The sequence below is a fragment of the Somniosus microcephalus genome, chromosome 8, assembly GCF_052327205.1.
Source record: "Somniosus microcephalus isolate GS21.2 chromosome 8, FLI_Smic_1.0, whole genome shotgun sequence".
Lineage (NCBI taxonomy): Eukaryota > Metazoa > Chordata > Chondrichthyes > Squaliformes > Somniosidae > Somniosus > Somniosus microcephalus.
The window spans coordinates 152709759-152728057 of NC_140994.1; the positions used below are offsets into that span (position 1 = coordinate 152709759).

Consider the following 18299-nt stretch of genomic DNA (forward strand, 5'->3'; position numbering starts at 1 on the left):
GGGCCCACAGCTCAATGGCCGGCGCGCTAGATAAGTGCAGGTCGGGGGCTTACACCCGCGGGAAGCTCCTGACCCGAATTTCTGGGCCATTGTTGCTACAATATGGGTAGAACTGAATGATGCTAGTTGGTAACTGCTACATACCAGTAGAAAAGGTGAAATGAGGCTATTTTTGCAGAAAGAGGGCAGCCATGTACTAATCATTGGGGTTTCACGATGATCTGTTCTGAGATTGTTGTTATTTACATTATTTGTAAATGCTATGGAACAGGTTGTCTGTAGGAATATTGGGGCACATTTTGCGGTGGGTATGCCGCCTTTCAAATATACCGCAAGCTCAGGATTAAATCCGAACTTGCGATCTGTCAAGGTACATCTTGACAGATGATTCGCACCGACAGAGAAACACTCATTGCTGGCACAGAGTTGGGCTAATTGCCCACCAACTGCCCAGGAATTACAGACATTTTTGTTATGGTTCGTGAAAGCAGGCGCAAGAGCCTGTTTCACTGTGAAAGGAACCTGGAGGGTACTTGTACTGAACACATACCGCTTTTATTAGTATTCTGCACCAACAAGCCTTATCATATTCCAACGTCTCACGCACTGTTTGTAAATGATACGGAGTCGTGGCAGACTGGGTGCTCAGCCTTCTTCTGTAAGTTATAGAAATGTACACATGAAATGTTTAATTATGTTTATTGCACATATATCAAATATCCACACATTTTATAGAACTTTATATGTATTATATCTATATGCGAGAAAGCAGACATTGTGACAAGTACATTGTACATAGCTGCACGTGAATTTCATATGGAGTAGGAAGGAAAACACAACTACTTTTTGGTTTTGTTGGCAAATGTTACAGTACATAATAAACACCAGTCCCCTTTTTTGCACCCACTCTCACTGAAGCAGGTGTTTTGTTTCCGAAAACCTAGTGGGAGTTTTTTTGGCTGTGATACTGCATTTCAAAAATCAGCATGTTGGGATTTTGTTACATCGTTTTAACAAAATGCTGATATATGAAATAAGTCCAAGTACCAGCTTTGGTAACTGTGCAGTTCTACATATTTTGCCAACAATTCTACATATTTTGCCAACAATTCTATCTTCGCTATTTGTTTTCATTTAACACATTCAGTAACTGTCTTGCAATGAAACGTGAATGTTCTCTAAAATACATACATCTAAATTTAATATTAAGGAACAATTTGCTGTTCAATTAAAAGTTAAAAAGGTAGTTTCAAATGCTACAGACTGAAAGAAGTTCTTGTGGGCGTGGTTTGGTTTTGAAAGATTTTGTGGGCATGTCCTCTCTTATGAAGAGGTTGTACGCTGGGCTCAGGCAAGTCTACATGTGGGGCCTCGCACAAAGTAAGTGCAAATTCTTTCCGTAAGTCAGCGATGTACTCCATAGCTACGCCGCCAACTGCAATCTTTGGGCCAACAAATTTGCTTACAACCATGTTCTGTGGGCAAGTCTGAGTGGGGAAAAAAGATTGACTGTCTTCAGAGAGACATGGGCAAATTGCGCAGATGGGCTGTTAAATGGCAGATGGATTTTAATATGTATGAATATAGAGTAATACATATAGGAGCAGGTAGCAGTCAACCTGTGTGTGGCATGAAAACATCTTATTTTTAAGATAACGTGAAAGGGTGGTTTGAGAGTGACTGAAAAGAAAATGGATTTGGGAGTGATCACTGATCATATTCTAAAAGCATTTGATGAGTGTGAGAGAGTTCTAAACAGTTAATAAAGTAAATTGGATACTGGGGTGCATCTACAGGCCACTAAACTACAATTCAGGACAAGTTATACTGACATTGTACAGATTAGTGGTGATGCCAATTCTAGAGTATGGTGTGCAGTTTTGGTTACACAATTTGAGGTGCTTTAAAAACAAATTAACCTGAAGGAGTCAAAAAAGTGGTCCACAAAATGTTTTCAAATATCAAAAATATGGAAAAAAAACTCTAACAAAAGCACAGTATAAAAAAACTCTTTTAAAGATTACAAAGAAATACAAAAAAAATGGGAGATCTCCTTCACACATGACACTTCCTTTGCGCCTAGTCCAACTAGACATACAGGAAAAAAGAGCAAATCCAGCAGAAAAACAGTTGAATTATGTAGGCATTCATTGAAATATTTTTACATCAACTCTGAGGCTTTAATGAGAAATGTGCTTGAAATGGATTTCAGTTCACTAAACATAAAGCACTGACTTGCAAGCTAAAATGAATTGGCGCACAGGCTACTGTCCTAATTATGTGCCAGTATGTGCCTACTGAACTGACGCACAGGACAGGAAGAGGCAGAACAATTGAGACAGTTGGCTCCATATTATGAGGCAAAGAATGAGAGACACCTACTTGAGGGATAGGAAAGGCAGAAAGACACCCTAGAATGGAGACCATGGTGGTTGTTGGTAAAGAAAGAGCGAGAGACCTGCTTGGCTACAATGTTGAAGGGGCACAAGCAGATGATTGCCTCAGAATGCGTGTATTGCGACTGTTGCTTGAGAAGCAACTATTGCTCTGCATGATTCAGTTCCTGATCACCGACAGGCTAGACAGCTTTTTTTTCTCATCATGCACACTATGACACTGTAACCAGTGGCATGCATGGTCATAGTGGTGCCTTGTGTGACCCCTGGATTTGAGGGAATTAGGGAGACAGTGTGGTGAAATTAGGTTACCATACCCTGTTTCTGTTGCTATTCAGTGGGTAAAAAAACTGTCAAGTGCTGTCCCTGTTGAGCAATGTATCAGTCACTCAGTTTTATACATACATACGTCTTTGAGCAGTAAATTGGCTGAGATTGCAGATAAAGAAAGAAAACACTTCCATTTATATGGCGCCTTAACATGTCTCCCAAATGTGTTCCAAAGCAGTTCACATACAATTCATTGCTTTGAAGTACAGACACTTAATATATAAGCAAATGCAGCAGCCATTTTGCATACAGCATTGTTCCACAAACAGCAATGAAATGAATGAGCAATTATTCTGTTTTTGACGATATCAGTTGAGGCAAGTTTGTTGGCCAGGAGAACAACGTGGTGATCTTTGAAAGTTTCCATGAGTTCTTTAACCGCTACCTGAACCACCGGAACAGATAGGCAAGGCCTTACTTTAATATCTCCTCTGAAAGATGAACCTCTGAAAATGCAGCACTCTGTGTTACGCATGAAGAATGACCCTGAATTATATATTCAACTCTTGGAGTGGGGCCTAAAAACACAACTGTCTGTCTCAGAGACTACCACTTGAACCCTCTGTCTCAGAGGTTACCACTGGAAGAAGACATTGCAGTTACAGACAATGGTGACCTTGACAACCACTGGCAATGCCATTCCTGCAGTGGACAATTTCTGCAGATGTCTGTTAAGCAGATGGCACAAGCTCTGAAACTACCTCTCTGCTGACCCAGAGTTGCTGACGAGTCTTTGCAATAATCCATATTGTTCCACTTGAATAAATTATGCAAATAAAATACAATTGAATACTACATTTTTTTAATTCATACTCCCACTTAAGTGGTGTACTACTTCTCATCCTTGTCCTGCAGATACATGATTGAAATTTTCACGATTGGTTAAAAACCAAGCCCTAGAAAGGCAAAAACATGAGAATGCTTTTATTATGAGTCCTTATCGGAGTCTGAATTTATATCATTTAAAAATGAATTGGTTTAATCTGAATTTGTTCTGTTTGGATTAATTCACCAGTGACAAATGTTGCAACATACAACCTATAAAATCAAAATTGCTTGGTTAGGAAATCTGCACCCGAAAGCAGAGTATGATTACTGAAATATTGAGATTCAGAATTAACATTCAAAGCTGAATTTCTGATTTATAATAATATACTTTGCTGGATGTTCTCATTATTTCAATTCTTTCAAATAATGATGGCAAAAGCAGATAACATGAGTTTATGTAGAAATCTTTAAGAACTTATACAGTCATCACTATTTGACAAGTCAAATAGTACCAACTTTTTTTTTTTTTTTTAAGTGTGAGGCTCATATTTTACATTTGCCAATTTTCTTCTGTTGTCTCTTCTCCCAAAGGATGTAGACTTCTTGCTCGGTTACAGTTCCAACGGGTGCTAGTTGCCCTCCAGTACATTGTCCAAGTAGCCATTATTCATCTGTGAGCTGTGACTGACAGCAGGCTAGTCAACCATTGAGGCATCATAGTCAAGCTCAATTCTGTCCTTACTTGACACCAACACTCCTGCACACTTCCCAGGGAGCTATCGGGACCAAAAACCTTAGCTGATTTTTTTTTCTTCCCAGGCATAATGGGCCAATAGTAGTGCATCCCCACTGCTCCATCTTAGATCAGCTAACACCATACAGATTGGGGATTAAACCAACTGGCCTGTTTGGCTCAGCAATACATTGGATAAACTTGACAAGCCACTGCTAAACTATTCAAGTGGTGTTATTACTGTACAGCATTAAGAGTCAACTTTTGAATTTTCTTCATTATCCACTGCAGAGATACCAACTTTTCAGAAACCTTTTTTGAAAAGAGAGAGAATTATTATTGGGGGAAAGTAAATTAAATCCTGTTTAATCTAAATGAATGTGTATAGTCCTACACAGGAACCACATCACCCAACTTTATTTTTGCAGATGTGCCACCAGCTTGTGGCAATAGACAAGATTAGCACTGAATGCATTGAGTGCAATGATTTGGTTTTCAAGTTTAATGTCATTTAATCTGCCATCTTTTGAGAATTTTTTTTCTTTAACATAAAGATGTGAAAACTTATAATGTGTACATTTAATTTATCCAGATTATATTTTATAAATGTACATTAGAAAAGCAAAATTCATACCTAAAATATTCCTGAGAAAAATGCTATTGATGTTAGCATATTATATCATTTGATGATTGGTTTCACTGCAAAATTATTGTTGAATCTTATTTCCAAAAAATTGAGCCTCAGATATGATCTGATCTTTTTTCTTAATCTTCTTTCCAGGTGGCTCCATTTGTTATGGTGTCAGAGAACATATTTGGACAACCTAAAGAATTTTGCGGTTTTTCTATAGATATTCTGAATGCCTTGTCAGAGCATCTTGGCTTCAAATATCGAATCTATCAAGCTCCTGATAATCAATATGGTAAATTACAAAATAATGGAAAATGGAATGGAATGATAGCCGAACTTGTTAACAAGGTAAGTAGTTCATACTGAAAATTATTAATGTAGTATTTAATCTCCTTTTGTGTTATTCACAGTTTAAATGAAAGAGTTTATAATAACAGGCTTGAAGTTGGCACTTTTGGTGCATAAGTTCTTCCACTTCTGCTCTTTTAGAATTGTGTTTAATTCTTGCTCATGATTCAGTGAACCACAATTGATTTTTCAGCATGCATTTTTCCTATTTTCAACATTGCTCAAAACATTTGCAGACAGACTCCTACAGACCTGTGTTTACTTTTGCATCTTTCCTTTGATTCAGAAGATATGGTTATTGAATTCAAGCGCCAAAGATTGTTTCAGTTTAGTTTTCAGATTTTTCAGCGGTCACAATCACAAACTACCTTAGAAAGAGGCACCTGTGGATTAAGGGTTCAGTTTGTAACTGTCACTTTGGGCTTGATTTTCTCAATGGGGAGCTTTTGGAGGCAGGACTCCCACTTGTCGGGTTTCAGTCCCACCTCCATTGACTTGTGGCCAACCCACACTATTTTCCCTCGATTGACCTTGTTAAGCTCACCCAGCGGGTTTAGCAGGCCAATTAAGGGAAAGCCGGTTACAGGTGATGTCAGCGAGTGATGTTTCGTCTGTCAAGAGCTTTTGACAGCTGAAATGTCAGCATTTGACAGCTCTGTGAAGCTGTCAAACACTGACAATCTGTCCTCTAAGTCTAGTCCTATCACTCAGGCTGAGTTAGAGATCTCTCCTGAGCAGAAAGCTGAAGGCTGCAGCTTTTGACAGTTCAGCGGCCATTCTGCTTTCTGTGCTGGTGAGATGAGGGACTCCCGAGACCTGAAGGGATGAAGCCTAGAGGAAGAAGCAAAGGTAAGTAAAACTTATTAAAACACTTCACACTCACCTCACACACTTACCTCTGCACACATGCACCCATCACTCACATGCACACCAGACATCTCTATAGGGGGGGCTTCTTTTAACTGGTTTAAGGTAATTCACCTGGTCTGCAGCCTTTGCCTGCACTCCAAATAAACCAATTTTCAAACAGCGGTTTCAAATCGTTACCCCACCTTCCAGTTCTGACTGCAGGACTTATAATTAATGATATTAAAACGGACACGTGGTTTGGATGAGAGAAAAATCAAGTTTTATTAACTAAAAGAAACTATAATCAAATATCAAACTATACCACACGAACACAGTAATTACAGTAAAATTGCTTAAATGGGGGAATGCAGACGGTATAAACGAAGGGTAAGTGACTACAATGTTAATTAAACAATCTTAGCAATATCCCCTTAATTACCATCCCCTAACTCCTTACTAGGTTGCTTTGCTGAGGAGTCAGAAACTCTGCTCACATGTGGTCCAGCGAAGTGAGAGAGAGAGCGAGGCTCACCTGTGGTCCCAGGAAGTAAAGAGAGCGATAGCTTCTCAGGAACTCTCATATACCTTGTGAGCCCCCCCACCCCTGCTGTTTGCCTGTCTGGAAAATTCATGCACACAAAGTTCCAATTCACAAGAGAAAAGCTGTGATTGCCTAACTCAAAGTGGTTGGACTGGGTTAGTGTGGCTGCACTGTGGGGCTGAAATGTTCCCGCCCACATCCGGAGCCCACCTGGGCTAAAACAAAAGGGAAATTCAACTGCTCTATTGTCCAAGATGATGGGTGATTTAAACCCATTCAATTCTTAAATGGTTGCAAATCGAAATCCGTTCCATGATTTCAGTCTATCATTGTTTAAGAGAGCTCTGAATGGCTGTGTAAACAGAAGCAGTTTCAAATCGATTGTCCTGTGGTCAATTCTCAAGTGGGTAATTGCTTAAGTCAATAAACAACTTCAAGTGCTTCGAAGGGAACCTCCCTTTGATTGGCAGGTCTGACTCACAGCCCCTGTATCCTCCCACTTTGTACACACAGGCAACTCGAGCTGCTTGCTGCTACTTTTGCCATGCTTTCTGTGGCTATTTTAAAACCTTTTGTGATTGCCCAAACTCCAGGGAACGATTATTAATAAAAGCACTGTCTTCAGGTGTGTGAATATTTTCCACAGAATTCCTCGACTCCCGTGTTGTCCACGTTCTTTCCATCTCAGCAGTCTTTTGCGGTTCTCGGCACATTTTAAAACACTGTAGACCAGTCACATCACCCAATAATTCGTCCACGATGTGGACCAATATTTCCAATCTTCAGGGAAATAGGGGATTTTGCGAAACCCCTACATCTCGACCCCTCCGACCCCCACAGACTGACAACCCGCCTCGCTGACCATGGTGTGGCTCGGAGCCGTCGGGATGCCCACACATCAGGGCTGAAAATAGGGATTCTCAAAAGCCTTTCCACCATCTATAAGGCAGCAATTCACCAAGGCTTCTTCGACAGCACCTCCCAAACCCACGACCTCTAGCATCCAGAAGGACAAGGGCAGCAGGCACATGGGAACACCATCAATTCCAAGTTCCCCTCCAAGTCAGATATCATCCAGACTTGGAAATATATTACTGTTCTTTCATCGTCACGGAGTCAAAATCCTGGAACACCCTCCCTAACAGCACTGTGGGAGTACCTTCACCACACAGACTGCAGCGGTTCAAGAAGGCAGCTCGCCATCACCTTTTCAAGGGCAATTAGGGATGGGCAACAAATGCTGGCCTTGCCAGCAACGGCCACATCCAGGAACAAATAAAAAGAAAAATTCTACCACCCTTTGTGTGCAGAAATGTTTCCTAACTTCACTCCTGAAAGATCTGGCTCTATTTTTAGGCTATGTTCCCTAGTCCTAGACTCCCCAACCAGCGGGAAATAGTTTCTCTAACTGCCCTATCTGTTCCCCTTATTATCTTGAAAACTTAGATCAAATCACCCCTTAACCTTCTAAATTCCTGGGCATACAACCCTAGTTTGAGTAATCTCTCCTCATAAATTAACCCTTGAGTCCAAGTATCATTTGAGTAAATCTATGCTGCACATCCTCCAAGGCCAACATATCCTTCCTAAGGTGTTGCTCAAAACTGCTCACAGTACTCCAGGGTCTGGTCTAACTAGGGCTTTATACAGCTATAGCATATCTTCTACCCCCTTGTATTATACTTCTCTAGATATAAAGCCTAGCTTTCCAATAGCCTTTTTGATTATTTTCTGTACCTGTCCATCACATTTTAATGATCTATGTACATGGACCCCCAAGTCTCTTTGGACCTCCGCTAGCTTTTCACCATTTAGAAAATACTCTGATCTATCCTTTTTAGGTCCAAAGTGGATGACCTCAAACTTGCCTATATTCTCTTTATCTTTGCAATTTTATGTTTCCATCTCTACTTATAGTGCTGCCTATCTTTGTGTCATCATTAAACTTGGATATGTAGCTCTCTATCCCATCACCTAAGTCGTTAATAGTGAATAGTTGAGGCCCTAACAGATCCCTGCGGGACAACACTAGTCACATCCTGCAAATTAGAGTACCTGTCCATTATCCCTGCTCTCTGTCTCCTGCCGCTCAGCCAATTTCCTTACCAGGTCAATAATTTGCCTTCAATTCCATGAGCTTCAACTTTAGCTAACAGTCTCTTATGAGGAACTTTATCGAATACCTTCTGGAAGTCCATATAAATAACATCCATAGGCATTCCCCTGTCCACTACTTTAGTCACCTCTTCAAAAAATTCAAGCAGGTTCTCCAAGCATGGATGACCCTTTACAAATCCAGGCTGGCTCACTCTGATCAGCTGAAATTTTCAAGGTGTTCAGTCATTCTATCCTTAACTATAGACTCTAGTAATTTCCCAACAACAGATGTTAGGCTAACTGGTCTACAATTCCCTGGTTTCCTCTCAGTTTTCTTAAATAGCAGAGTGACATGCAATTTTCCAATGTAAAGGAATGGTTCCTGAATCGAGAGAACTTTGGAAGATTATAGGTAGGACATCTGCAATGTTCTCACTCACTTTCTTTAAATTCCTGGGACGGCAAACATCTGGCCCTAGGGATTTGTCACTCTTTAGTGCCATTATTTACTTCATTTCTGTTACTTTGCTTACATTAATTTTGGTAAGTCCCCATCCCTGATTCAATATTAGTTTCCTTGGGATGTCCAGCATGGTATCCTCTACTGTAAATACTGATGCAAAGTAATTTATTCAACATGTCCACCATTTCCTTATTTTTATTTACAATATCAGTTATCAGTTTTCAAGGGGCCCACATTGCTCCTGGCCACCCTCTTTTTTCTAATATAATTGTAAAAAAGTTTGTGTTGATTTTGATATCCCTTGCAAGTTTCTTTTCATACTCCCTTTCGTAGCTCTTACTATCTGTTTTGTTACCTTTTGTGCTTTGTATCTCTCCTAGTCGGCAGGATCTGTGCTTTTTATTGCAGTTTTTGTATGCCTTTTCTTTCAGATTTACATTGTCCCTTACCTCTTTTGTCATCCATGGCTTTTTTTTGGGTAAGTAGAGCTCTTGCCTCTTGGGTTATAAATTGGTTCTGTATGAAGTTAACTTCTTTGTTGAACACCTCCCACTGATCTTCACAAATAGATTTGCCCAGTTTACTGTGGACAGTCTTTATTTCATCCCGTTGAAGTCGGCCTTACTTATATCTAGAATCTTAGTAGCTGTTTTGTGTTTCTTCCTTTCAAAACACATCATTGAACTAGATCATATTATGAATGCTATTAGATAAATGTACATGCACCATTAGGCTCATTACTCAATTATTAAATCTAATGGCCTGGATTTTCCATTACCCATGACGGCAACAGCATACGTCATCATAAGCCTTATAAAAGGCCCCACAAGTTTTGGGTTTTTGCATGCGCTGTGCATGCGCAAAAACCCAGAACTTGTGATCTGTCAAAGTTCGCCTTAACAGATCATCCGCACTGACCCAAACTGCGTAGCAACGCCCCACAAAACCCTTACGCCTGGTAAAAGCAGGCAGAGGGCCTGCTTTCACCAGCATAAGGGTTAATGTAAATGTTAAATTAAAAATCATGCAAACATTTAAAATTAGCCTATGTAAATTTTGGCCCAGATTAAAATTATTTTTCAAAAAATTTAATTTTATTGTAAATCCTTCATGAAAGGAACTTTTAAATAAATTTGAAAATGGGAACATTTATTTTTCTTCCAGTTGTGTAAATTATTTAATTATTTGGGGATTGGGTTTATGCTTATGGGCATTCCGTTCATAAATGGAATCCCTATTAGCATCTGAGGAATCCTACTTTCTGATAGGCGGACCTGGCCCACGTGACCCCAGCGATTCTTCCGAACCACAGGCCTTTAAGCAGGTGTATGCCTGGAGGCCCAGGACCCAAAGACTCTGCAGTCCGGGAGCCAGCAGGTAGGTGCAGATTTTATTTTAATTTTTTTAAATCAGGGAGTACGCCTCCGACTGCAAAATCCGGCCCAATATTGCACACCTCCTTGGTGGACATATTGTTGTAGAAAACTATCCTGAACTCAAGAAATTCACTACCTTTCTGACATGAACTAGTCTGCTTATCCCAATCTATGAAAATTAAAATCCTCCATTAAAACCATTCTGCCTTTGCTGAATGTTTGTCTAATCTCTGCATTTATAAATTCTGCCACTTTACAGCTGCTACTAGTGGGGATATACATAACTCTCACTACAGCTTTAATCCCTTTTCTATCTCTTAATTCTACCCAGAACATCTCCACTGCCTGCTTACCCCTTATTATATCCTTTATCATTGAAGTAATTTCATCCTTAATCACAAAGGCTACTCCTCCCCTTCTACTAGTTGCCCTATCTTTCCTGTGGTTCTTATAACTTAGTATATTCAGTTCTCAGGAATGACCATCTTGCAGCCATGTTTCAATAATGACCATCATGTCGTACCCTCTAAATTAAATTTGGGCCTGCAGTTCATTCAATTTGTTCTTTATACTCTGTGCGATTGTATGAAGAACACTTATTTGGGCCACACACACCTTAACTTGTCCTTCTGCTCTAATGTTGTTTTTCTCACGCATTTCTTATTTCTCTCATGATTTAATTACTTTACATCTTTTTGTTTCCCTTTACCTCTTAATGCCTGAAGCACAATTTCTTCTACTCTCGTCCCTTTCGTTTGTTTTAGAATTATTATTTATATTACTTTTTCCACCTTAGCCCTCCTCCCCCGTTTACTAGTTTAAAGTCCTTGTGACCACCCTATTTATCCTTTCCACTAGGACCCTGGTCCCAGTCCAGTTCAGGTGGAGCCCACCTGAACGGTACAGTTCCTTCCTGTCCTAATACTGGTACAAGTGTCCCATAAAATGGAACCCCTCTTTCACATATCACTACTTCAGCCACATATTCATCTCTCTAATCTGCTTATCCCTACACCAATTTGATGTGGCTTGGGTAATAAACCAGAGATTATAACACTTGAGCTGTTTTTTTAATAATTTAGCTCCAAGCTCCTGGTGCTCACCGAAGAGGTCATCTTGCCTACTCTCCCTATGTTGTTGGTCCCAACAAGGACCACAACAATTGGATCATCCTCCTCTCTCTGCAATATTCTTTCACGCCAGTTCAAGACATCCCTCACCTTGGCACTAGGTAGGCAACATACCATGTGGGACTCTCAATCCTGCATCCAAAGGATACTATCCATCCCCCTAATTATTGAATCCCCTACAACAATCATATTACACTTCCCCTCCTCCTCCCTTTGTACAAACTCCTGCTCAAGACCTTCCAACAGTCTTAATTTTTATCTTCACAGGTAGCAAGTACATTGCACCTGTTGGATAGGATCAGTTTCTGCAGATCCTTGTTTCTATCTCACCTAGTTCCCCTTACTCTGTACACTGTCAGTCACACCAAACCCGTTCTGATCCTGCATCTTTCTACGATGTGTGACCGAGGTCTGGAGCAAACTGTCCAGATACTCCTCCCATGTGTTGGAGTGTCTCCAACTCGCACTCCAGCTCAATGACTCTGAGCTAGAGAGATTCAAGGTGGAGACTGTTGAATCCGTGATTCTTAAAGTATGATGTTTTCCAATAACTACACGGAGGCTGTAACTTAACAATCAACAGGTGTTTACTGGAGTAGGGTAGTCTCACGACTGACAGTACAGAGGCATGCTCAAGGCTTATATACAGGTGTGGTCACTGCCGGTACTACAGTATACAGGAGCTGTAAAAGTAGTTCTCTCTTAAAGGTACATACACCACAGAGACATCTACTGCAGGAGTGTTCGCTCAGGTCAGTCTTGCTGTCCACAAACTCCCACATATTGCAGTCCAGACACACAACCTGCCCTGCCATATTTTAGTTTATACTTATTTATTGATAATTACTTTTTAGACCGTTTTGATTTCCACACACAATTTTAAATACTTACTACCTCAAGCTTACACGAATCACTACAAGTATTAAAGGCAAAAAGGAGCACTTCCTTCCCTACCTGCAAAAAATTCCCACTCTCAAATTCTCAACATCCCACTCTGTTTGCGATACACTCCGTTCATATTGTGCTCTGTGCTTCAGCAGATAACCTTTTATACACTTTTTGGCCCACACCCAAGTTACAACTACTCAATGAGCATCCAGCTCACAGTAATTACCCCCTATTCAGGCAATCATTTACAGCTGATTGACTGTTAACTGCCACTGACTTGCAGTTTCTGCTAACTGTGCTTTTTATTCATTTATGGGATGTGGGCATCGCTAGCAAAGCCAGCATTTATTGTCCATCCCTAATTGCCCTTGAGAAGGTGGTGGTGAGCCGCCTTCTTGAACTGCTGCAGTACATGTGGTGAAGGTACTCCCACAGTGCTGTTAGGGAGGGAGTTCCAGGATTTTGACCCAGCGACGATGAAGGATCGGCGATATATTTCCAAGTCAGGATGGTGTGTGACTTGGAGGGGAACTTGGAGGTGGTGGTGTTCCCATGCGCCTGCTGCCCTTGTCCTTCTAGGCGGTAGAAGTCGCGGGTTTGGGAGGTGCTATCAAAGAAACCTTGGCGAGTTGCTGCAGTGCATCTTGTAGATGGTACACACTGCAGCCAATGTGTGTCAGTGGTGGAGGGAGTGAATGTTTAAGGTGGTGGATGGTGTGCAAATCAAGTGGGCTGCTTTGTCCTGGATGATATCAAACTTCTTGAGTGTTATTGGAGCTGCACTCATCCAGGCAAGTGGAGAGTATTCCATGTTGAATAACTTGCAGTTTCTTTTCACACAGAATCACACAGAAACCCCACAGTGCAGATAGAGGCCATTTCGGCCCATCGAGCCTGCACCGACACATATCCCACCCGATCCCCGTAACCCCTACACCAACACATATCCCACCCTATCCCTGTAACCCCACGTATTTAATCCCCCTAACACTAAGGGTCAATTTATCATAGCCAATCAACCTAACCCGCACATCTTTGGACTGTGGGAGGAAACCGGAGCACCCGGAGAAAACCCACGCAAACACGGGGAGAATGTGCAAACTCCACACAGACAGTCGCCCGAGGCCGGATTCGAACCCGGGTCTCTGGCGCTGTGAGGCAACAGTGCTAACCACTATGCCACCGTGTTACAGATTTTAAAGTTATAAATTAAATTCTTAAATGTTGAACTAAATTTCAGTTTGAGGCCTACTCACCCATTACTTACCAGAGAGTCCCCCTCTCACCAAAATGCCAACTTCCAACTCTGTTTACGATGCACTCTGTTCACGTTGCGCTCTGTGCTTCAGCAGCGAATTATTCTATTGTCATGTATTTGTCGCACTTTGCATCAAATCATTACAATTATAAATTCCAGTGTATATTTGTAGATGACAAAGTGTGACCAATACATTATAATAGGAATTCAAGTTGTGAAGACAGGAAATGTGTTCAGATGTATGGTTTTCAATAAAATATAGATAATTTTTACAGGTTGTACAAATGAAGTATTAGGTCCATGTTTTGAATGTTGGAAAGGCAATAACATTTAAAGAGTTAATATAACAATTTTTTGTTCTTGTTAATAACACTAAAATCATAACTAAATTAGAATTCCAACGCAGTGCAAGCTACATGTTTTTTAAATTACCATCGTAATGATTCTTCATATTTTTAAATGTTAGATTATGGATGCTGATGAAGCATCTCATTTCAGAAGAACTACATCATAAATATATGCTGTCATAGAAGAACTTTTGATAGAGATTCATGTGGTAGTTTGCTAACTATCATTAAACACAAAGGGGGAAAAATTGGGTATAGCCCTTTTTGGGGCGCTAATTTTAGCTCCCCGAAAAATTCAGTAGTAGCGTCCCAAGAAGGAAGTGGAGCGCTATTGGCTGCATGATTGCTGGCCTCCTCCCCTGATTAAAGGGGAGGGGCCTAGCGCTGTGTACACCGGGGAGTGGGGTGCCGTGGAAACAGCTCAGCACTCAAGAGGAGTGCCAGGCTGAACGATCACGGCTAGCACCCCACAAATGTGAAAGGGGGCAGGCGCCGGCAGTCGGCCTTTTTAAAAAAGGCTGTCCGACACCTGCCTTTTAAATTGCGCCGCCGCCCGCTACCACAGCTACAAAACCGCCCCCTGATCCTGTCGCACATATGGCCTGCCGATAGGTATGGGGCGCAAGGGAAGTTTGCAGCCGTGGCCCAAATGGGGTGCTGCACACGACAATTACATCATTATTGCCAATGGATCGGGGACGCCACCGGCTACTGCCGCCGCTGCTAACCTGCCGCTGAATTTCACGGGAGGCGATAGTGACGCCGTACCCGGGTGCTAAGGTATTTGCGCCCCATTAGCACGGGCGCTAACGAGAGGCTCAAAGCAACCCAATTTCTAGCCCAAAATTTCACACACTGGATCTGAATGATAACTCTCAAACTTCTACTCCATAATCGCTGTGATTTAAAAAAAAACGATGCTTTAATGGTCTGATTTTGTAAATTAACAGAATTATAGTGCTGTGATCATTACTTTTGGTTTCAGAAAATCTGCAACCATCAATTGTACAGATGGAGCTTTCTGAACAAACCAGACAAAGCGTATTAAAATGACAGAACATTCAAACAGACCATGTGAATGTCTATTAGATTAAGCAAATACAACTAACATTAGTGGCAACATTAACATGTTAATTTATAACTATTTTACTGCTACTTGGCCCAAAGTGTTTTGTCAAGTTATTTTTACATTTTTATTCTTTAATGATGTCATACCAAGGATTTTATTTATAGAGCAAAATCTGTTAAAAGTGAATATTTGTGCCCAGTGAATATAATATTGAAAATCTACATCCATTTTCTAGTTTCATTGCTATATATACTCCTGTCAACTCATATTAGGAGTAGCAGCATTCCTTAAGTGGCATTGAGGTCAAATGAATAAATGTTGTGATTCAAATGCATTATTGAGAATGTTCTTATCAAAGATCATTTATTGAGTAGCATTCCTGGTATGCTGTCTTTTAAAATGTGGATGGGTTTAGCAAACTGCAACTACATATTTTAACCACCTGAAGTTCCTATTTAGGATATTGTACATTGAAAGATACCGTGAGCTTATTATTGTCCTTGAGTGAAATAGGAATAGCTGGATGAAAGATACGTTTCAACTATTAAAATAATTAGCAAACATTTAATAAATACACATTGGGCTAAAAATTCGGGTACTTACCGTCAGAATCGTGAAAAGATATTGCGGCTGCCTCACTTCCACCCGCCTCTGCCACGGGACTCATCGGCCACTATATTGGTGAGGGCCATAGCGCTGCCATTATTAGCGCTGGCCCTAGACATGCAAACCTGCAGAGTGTGGCGCGCTGACTTGAAATCACGCTCTGCGAACTTGGACCTTAATGCTGAGCTTAAAGCTGTTTTTTTTTTTACTCGTTTGTGGGATGTGGGCATCGCTGGCAAGGCCAGCATTTATTGCCCATCCCTAATTGGCCTTAAGAAGGTGGTGGTGAGCCGCCTTCTTGAACCGCTGCAGTCCGTGTGGTGAAGGTACTCCCACAGTGCTGTTAGGTAGGGAGTTCCAGGATTTTGACCCAGCGATGATGAATGATTGGCGATATACTTCTAAGTCAAGATGATATGTGACTTGGAGGGGAACTTGGAGGTGGTGGTGTTCCCATGCGCCTGCTGCGGTTGACCTTCTAGGTGGTACAGGTTGCCGGTCTGGGAGGTGCTGCCGAAGAAGCCTTGGCGAGTTGCTGCAGTGCACCTTGTAGATGGTACACACTGCAGCCACGGTACACCGGTGGTGGAGGGAGTGAATGTTTAAGGTGGTGGATGGGGTGCCAATCAAGCGGGCTTCTTTGTCCTGAATGGTGTCGAGCTTCTTGAGTGTTGTTGGAGCAGCACTCATCAGGCAAGTGGAGAGTATTCCATCACACTCCTTACTTGTGCCTTGTAGATGGTAGAAAGGCTTTGGGGAGTCAGGAGGTGAGACACTCGCCGCTGAATACCTAGCCTCTGACCTGCTCTTGTTGCCACAGTATTTATGTGGCTGGTCCAGTTAAGTTTCTGGTCGATGGTGACCCCCCAGGATGGTGATGGTGGGGGCATTGAATGTCAAGGGGCAGTGGTTAGACTCTCTCTTGTTGGAAATAGTCATTGGCTGGCACCTCTGTGGCATGAATGTTACCTGCCACTTATCGGCCCAAGCTTGAACATCGTCCAGGTCTTGTTGCATATGGGCATGGACTGCTTCATTATCTGAGAAGTTGTGAATGGCACTGAACACTGTGCAGTCATCAGCGAACATCCCCATTTCTGACCTTATGTTGGAGGGAAGTTCATTGATAAAGCAGCTGAAGATGGTTGGGCCTAGGACACTGCCCTGAGGAACTCCTGCAGTGATGTCCTGGGGCTGTGATGATTGACCTTCAATCACCACAACCATCTTCCTTTGTGCTAGGTATGACTCCAGCCAGTGGAGAGTTTTCCTCCCGATTCCCGTTGACTTCAGTTTTACTCGGGCGCCTTCATGCCACACATGGTCAAATGCTGCCTTGATGTCAAGGGCAGTCACTCTCACCTCACCTCTGGAATTCAGCTCCTTTTTTCCATGATTGGATCAAGGCTGTAATGAGGTCCTAAGCTCGCTCAGAAAAGTGAGTGTGCAGCAGACTGACCAACGGCGTCAGCGCTATTAAAAGGACACACACAGTTTTAGGTAAGTTTGCATTTAAGTTTTTGGACGAGAGTTTTTTTATTTTATTGAAGTAGTGGCTTGGTGCAATAGATGTTAAAAGTTTTCCAAGTATGCAGTTAGTGCTGCTGGAGGCTTGCAAGGCCTTGGATAGTAAAGGAAGACCTTCATGAAGACAGAAAATGCTGGAAATACTTAGCAGGTCAGGCAGCAACACTGAGAGATATATAGGCCGGAAATTTCTGGGGGGGTCAGCGGGCAAGATTGGTGGTTGGTCGGGTGGGAAATTTGATACTTTTGACAGCAGGTTGGGAACCCACTGTCAACTCGTTCCCATGTGCCTTTCCCGATGTCGGGTCTATCAGCGCTGACAGACCCAGCAGTCAGCGATGGGTGACCCAATTCAGGTAATTAGTGGCTTGCTTAGAGCCACTTAAGAATGATTTCAGTTTACCTTTTGCATTTGACAGACCGCCCATGGGGTCCACGCTAGTCGGGGTCCACGTCTGTCAAGCTGAGGTGGGAGTTCAGTGGCCATTGAATCAGCTGTTGAGTTGACAGATTCAAATGTAAAGTAAAAGCTCCCACCTTACAGAGATATCTTCCCTCATCCACAAGCTGTTCCTCACTGCATTTCTACAACAGTTTCAACATACTGCAAGTCTTTACACAAGTCTCCATCCAATCTGACCTCATTATCTCTCTCACCATTGACAGATCGCTTCTGTCATCACTACTTCACCTGCCATCTATTCCATCAGCATAGGTGCCCTTTATACACTCTCACTTGGTCCTCAGAATCTGACCACTATCAGCCCCAACACCAGCAGCAGCAGGCACACCAGCAGCAGCAGGCACACCAGCAGCAGCAACAACACCACCAACCTTCTCTGCAATCAACTGATGCTGCACAGGACAGAAGGCATCAGCACCCGACCACATTGCTGCCCGGGAGGCTAGGGATTGCCTCACCGTGGCCAGATTTACTTCACT

General features: G+C 42.0%; 1 protein-coding gene across 1 annotated transcript in view; it reads left to right on the plus strand.

The window, feature by feature from the left end:
• Positions 1-18299, plus strand: part of LOC147113870 (glutamate receptor ionotropic, delta-2-like) — an 826198-nt gene that overhangs the window by 624002 nt on the left and 183897 nt on the right. Inside the window, exon 10 of the mRNA XM_085995253.1 lies at positions 5009-5206. Within this exon, the coding sequence (XP_085851379.1) occupies positions 5009-5206 (198 nt within the window). The remainder of the gene's footprint in view (positions 1-5008; positions 5207-18299) is intronic.